This window comes from Asparagus officinalis, chromosome 4 (assembly GCF_001876935.1).
Source record: "Asparagus officinalis chromosome 4, Aspof.V1, whole genome shotgun sequence".
Classification (NCBI taxonomy): domain Eukaryota; kingdom Viridiplantae; phylum Streptophyta; class Magnoliopsida; order Asparagales; family Asparagaceae; genus Asparagus; species Asparagus officinalis.
The window spans coordinates 25,130,817-25,136,475 of NC_033797.1; the positions used below are offsets into that span (position 1 = coordinate 25,130,817).

Sequence of the window (5,659 nt, forward strand, 5' to 3'; positions counted from 1 at the left end):
CCCCTAGTCGCTGCCCTAGCCGCCCCTGTCGACGCCCCAGCTTTAGCGGTCGTCGGCCTTCGCCCCCAACAACGTCGTCGCCCGACCAACCTCTTCCCCCCGTCGTCGGCGTCGCCCCAATAACGTCGTCGCCCGCCACGTTGTCACCCCAGCAACGTCGTCACCCCTGATTCATTGTTTGGTAAATTTTCACTCAAGTCCCCTATACTTTATCCTACATTGCACTTTTGGGTAATTGCATTCAAGTACCCTATAGTTTCTCTGTAATTTTCACTCAAGTTTTATTTATAGATGTTTTAGGATACATAGACAATGATGAATGTAATAGATCATCCACTGGAATTGTTCCACTCATGCATTAAGAGATCTCTATACGTTTAATATTTTGAAGTAATTAAAATCTATTACATTTTCTAATATTTGCTGATGTAAAACTTTTTAAGACATGTACATTATACATTAATGTAAAGGGAAGAGGTCATCTAATCTCATTGTGTATGTGTCCCCATAAAAGAAAAGGTTTTTTTTAGATATTAGTCCCTTACAATCTTCAATAATTGTATATTAGACTCTTAAAATTTAAAAATTGTATATTAGTCCCTTAAATCCTATAGGGTCTTATTAAATGGTCTCTATTAGTTTTCAATTAAAAAATTTTGTCCAAGATCGGGTTAACTCCTAACTCAATCATAATCTTCAATAATTGTATATTAGACTCTTAAAATTTAAAAATTGTATATTAGTCCCTTAAATATTTATTAGTAAGTAATAATGTAGATTTTATATGATACCTGACTATATAACATAATTACTTAAAGAATCAGGAGAAGAAACGAGCTTAAAGATAAACCCAAACATTTGGGGTGACGGCGCCATATAAATGAAGATATTTGATGACCAAGCAAAACAAGAAAAAGAAATTGTCAAAGCTATTATACTAATCTAGCTAAGAATACTTCTCTTATTAGTTTGTAAGAAAGTTAGATTTAGGTTGAGGTTTCTATTGTTTAATCTGTGCCTATAATTTTTTTCAGCATATATCTTCATTATTTTCAATTTAATATATAAAATTTATAAGATATATTGGAAGGAACTATAGAATAAGAAGATAATAACTTTGTTATGTTCGTTTTTATATGTCAAGGTATGCACAGAAGGTGACGTTTTAATCTTGAAGCTTCCGCAAAACCCATCTAACAAATGTCCTATATATCAAATTTCTCTACATGGTATTGTGTGGACGATTTTTATACCAAATGACATAAAATTGCATTCTTTTCTTTTTGAGGAATGGCAATGTAAAATGGGGTTGGAGGATGTACGTCTACTAATGTAAATTGCTGATGCTTCTTTTAGCCTTATTAGGTTATTTGAAAACAATTAACTATAAACTATTGATGCTGCTTTCAGTCTTATAGGGAAAAAGTAGGTAGGCCATCAAAACCCATCTAACAAATATTCTCCTCGAATTAAACCTTAGTCCTGGGGAAAACTGGTGACACATATTTGTGATCATGGTTGTTCAAAGATGTAATACACAGAAGGTTAACATATAAGAAGCTATACTAACGTATAAAAATTATAGTATTTGCACTTATGCCATAAAGTACACTATACTTAAAGTACCCTATGGTTTTAAAAATTATAGTATTTGCACTTATGCACTTATGCCATAAAATACGCTATACTTAAAGTACCCTATAGTTTTTGTTTGGTGCACTTATGTCTTATTGACTATGTTTTGTTTATGCATTACACCAATTCCAACATTGTGAGAGTGTTTTTATATATGTTCCACGTTGACCAATAATTGCATAAATAAGTATTTTCTGAATGACACCATATATAGGTTAACTTCTTTGCATTAGAATGACCATATATCTAAACATATGAGTATCTACATAAAATTAAGCATTTCTTTGTGTTTAGTTTTTGAAGAGGTTGAAATATTTTTCAGGAAATTTTAGTACATTGCTTGAAATGGCACTGAATAAAGATTGGATGGACCTAGTAGATGATGATAGACTTGATCCAAAATATAAAGAAGGGGTTGATAAGTTTTTAGACTATGCATATGAGAAGCTGTTGGATAGTTTTATTAAAAAGGATGAAGACTTTGAAATTCGATGTTCATGTGTTAAATGCAGCAATGTGAAGTCTGGTAATCGTGAGTCGGTAAAGACCCACTTGATTGTTCATGGAATTATTAAAAACTACAGATTTTGGTGTCATCACGGCGAAAGACAAGGTGAGTCCATTTCAGAGTTTGATGAAGAACAAGAAGAAATAACAGAAGAAAGCCAGAGTGACGATGAAATGCAAGAAATGATTGGAGATTTATTTCATAATTCAAATGGTGTTGTTGCACCTGATGCCACGTCGAGTCAGGATATTCTTGAGCAGGAACCAGATGAACATGCAAAACAATTCTACAGTCTTTTAGGTGACTCCAAGAAACCTTTGTATGAAGGCTCTAAATATTCAAAGTTATCTGCTTTAGTAAAACTTCTTCACATAAAGAGCCTAAATAGGTGGAGTAATAAATCATTCTCAATGTTGCTCCAGTTTTTGAATGAGGAGCTATTGCCAGGGGAATCAACACTGCCTAATTCGTATGACGAGGCCAAAAAATTAATCCGAGACCTTGGCCTATCATATGAAAAAATTGATTCGTGTCCATTCTCTTGCATGCTGTTTTGGAAAAGTGAAGAAGGTCTTGATACGTGTCAGAGATGTGGTGTTTTTAGATGGAAACTTGATAAACATGGAAAAGAGATCAAGCGAAAGGCAAATGGTAAAAAAATACCACAAAAGACATTGCGATATTTTCCTCTTAAGCCACGATTGCAAAGGCTTTACATGTCTTCGAAGACAGCTTCTGATATGAGATGGCACCATGAAAGACAAGTTGAGGACGGAATGATGAGGCATCCAGCTAACTCTAAGGCTTGGAAAAACTTTAATGAGCTACATGAAGCTTTGCCGAAGAGCCCCGAAATGTTAGGCTCGGTCTTGCAAGTGATGGTTTTCAGCCTTTCACAAATTCAAAAGTTTCTTATAGCATATGGCCTGTTTTACTTGTACCATATAACTTACCACCATGGATGTGCATGAAGCAATCCAATTTTATTTTATCTATGCTCATTCCTGGTCCAACTGGTCCTGGAGATGCTATTGACACCTACTTACAACCATTGATAGAAGAACTAAAGAAGTTGTGGGCCTCAGGCGTTCAAACATATTATGTATCTCTGAGACAGAATTTCATTTTACGTGCAGCACTAATTTGGACTATTAATGATTTTCCTGCTTATAAAAATTTATCTGGATGGAGCACTAAGGGGAAATTAGCATGTCCTTGTTGTAATAAGCACACTCACTCTATCAGGTTAAAATATGGAGGTAAGCAGAGCTATATGTGGCATCGTCTCTATCTTGATAAAAATCACAGTTGGAGAAAGGATAAGAAATCATTTGATGACACTAGGGAGAGAGGGTATGCAGCGCCGAAGCTGACCGGAGATGACATCCTTAAGCAGGTGAAAGATCTTATAGGGATCACCTTGACCAATCATCCAGAGAAGAAAATTAAAATATCATATGAAAGATGGGGAGATAATTGGAATAAAAAAGTATATTTTTTTTTGATTTGCCATATTGGAGAACTCTCTTATTGCGACATAATTTAGATGTCATGCATATTGAGAAGAATATTTGTGATAGTCTGCTGGGAACAATCATGAACATTAAAGGAAAGACAAAGGATAATATCAAAGCCCGTCTCGATTTACAAGCAATGAGTTTAAAACCGGAGTTACATCCAATCCAGAGAGGAGATAAACTTGTGATGCCAGCAGCTTGTTATACTTTATCCCAAGAAGAGCAAAGCAAATTTTGTTGATTTCTAAAGGAGTTAAAAGTTCCAGATGGATTTTCATCCAATATTTCTCAATGTGTAAACCTTAAAGAGCGTAAGATTTTGGGGTTAAAGAGTCATGACTGTCACGTTCTTTTGCAGCGCTTGATTCCTGTATCGATTCGTGGCCTTCTTCCTGCAAAAGTGTGTGAACCAATTATTGAACTTTCCATATTCTTTACTATATTATGTGCCAAGACATTAAGGGTGGATGAACTAAAGCAAATTGATGAGCAGATTCCACTTACGTTATGTAAGATTGAGAAGATTTTTCCACCTTCAATTTTTGATGTTATGCTGCATTTAGTAGTTCATTTAGCATCTGAAGCCATACTTGGAGGGCCTGTTCGATTTCGATGGATGTACCCAGTGGAGCGTCAGCTTTATACTTATAAGTCATATATCAGAAATAGGGCACGTCCAGAAGGGTCAATTACTGAAGGATATATAGCAGATATAGCAGATGAATGCATGACACTTTGCTCAAGATATCTAAAAGGCTTCGAGACAAAGTTTAATCGCCTTGAAAGAAATTATGAAGATGACAATAGAGAATGTAATGAAGCACAACTATCTATTTTCAGACATAGTAAGCGGGCATTGGGTGCTGCCGCCACCCGCTATCTTGATGAACGTGAGTGGTTGCAAGCTCATATTTATGTTCTAAAGAACTGTGATGATGTGCAACCACACATTGAGTAAGTCACTAAAGTTTAAGATTCTACTAATAAATTTACTATAGTTAGTCAACGTTAATCATATTTATGATATTTTAATATAGGGACTACAATGAATTCATGAGAGAACCCACAAATCACTATGATGATAAAGATTGGGATAAGAACTTTATCGAGTGGTTCCAAGCGCTAGTACGTACATATCTTGCCTTATTTTTTTAATATGATAAAAAATATAGGGATTTGCTCCCCCTATCAAAATGCCATATAGAATATACGAAATGAGGATCATGGCAAACATATGTGAGCAAGCATAGATGAATATGCTAAGCACTCCTCACATACGAAAAAGATAATGAGAACACATATGAATATATCAATGTGAAAGAAGTGTCTCATTAGCACAAAAAATATAGAAACCATATAAAAGAATAGATTTATGAAATCAAAGAAGAGGAACATGAGAGTCATGCAAAAAGTTTTCAAATGAAAACAAATCAACCAAAAGAAATCATAAATCAAGATTTGAGTCCAAAACCCATGTTTGATCAAAAATAGAATCTTCTTTGTGGGATTTGATCAAACCACATATGGAATACATTATAAGGCACGAATAGATGATCCATAAGCACAAACATATAAATATCATCATATAAGTGAAATATAATGAATTCAAAGCAACAAATCAAAACAAAATATTTAACAAAAGAATTTTAAGAGAGGCAACAATATATCAAGCTCTTAAGCTTGTTCCAACCCATATAATCATTCTAGCATCCGGTAAACATGATTTGGGAATAAACACCCAATAAACCCGGAGGGTTATATAAATGCAAACCTCTCATTAAAGCAAAACCAATGATCATGAAAACAAAAGAACTTAGCCAATAAAAGGAATTGTTTTCATAAAAGTTTAAAATGCATTTTTCAAAACCAAGAAAGAGAAAAATAAAAACACTAAAATTCTTGGTTTAAAAATTATTTTGGCACCCAAGCATTCTTGGTGCCGGATTGTTTAGGGACATGACCCCTATCAATAAAGCTCAAAGCCCTTGGGTTATGAACC

At 34.5% G+C, this 5,659-nt stretch overlaps 1 protein-coding gene across 1 annotated transcript; it reads left to right on the top strand.

Annotated features, from left to right (window-relative positions):
- On the top strand, positions 1,981–3,114 carry LOC109838373. Its single transcript, XM_020406822.1, has one exon. It carries the CDS (start codon positions 1,981–1,983, stop codon positions 3,112–3,114), a length of 1,134 nt encoding a protein of 377 aa, XP_020262411.1.

Coding starts and splice junctions, on each gene's coding strand:
- LOC109838373 (XM_020406822.1), top strand. CDS start 1,981: ATGGCACTGAATAAAGATTGGATGGACCTAGTAGATGATGATAGACTT.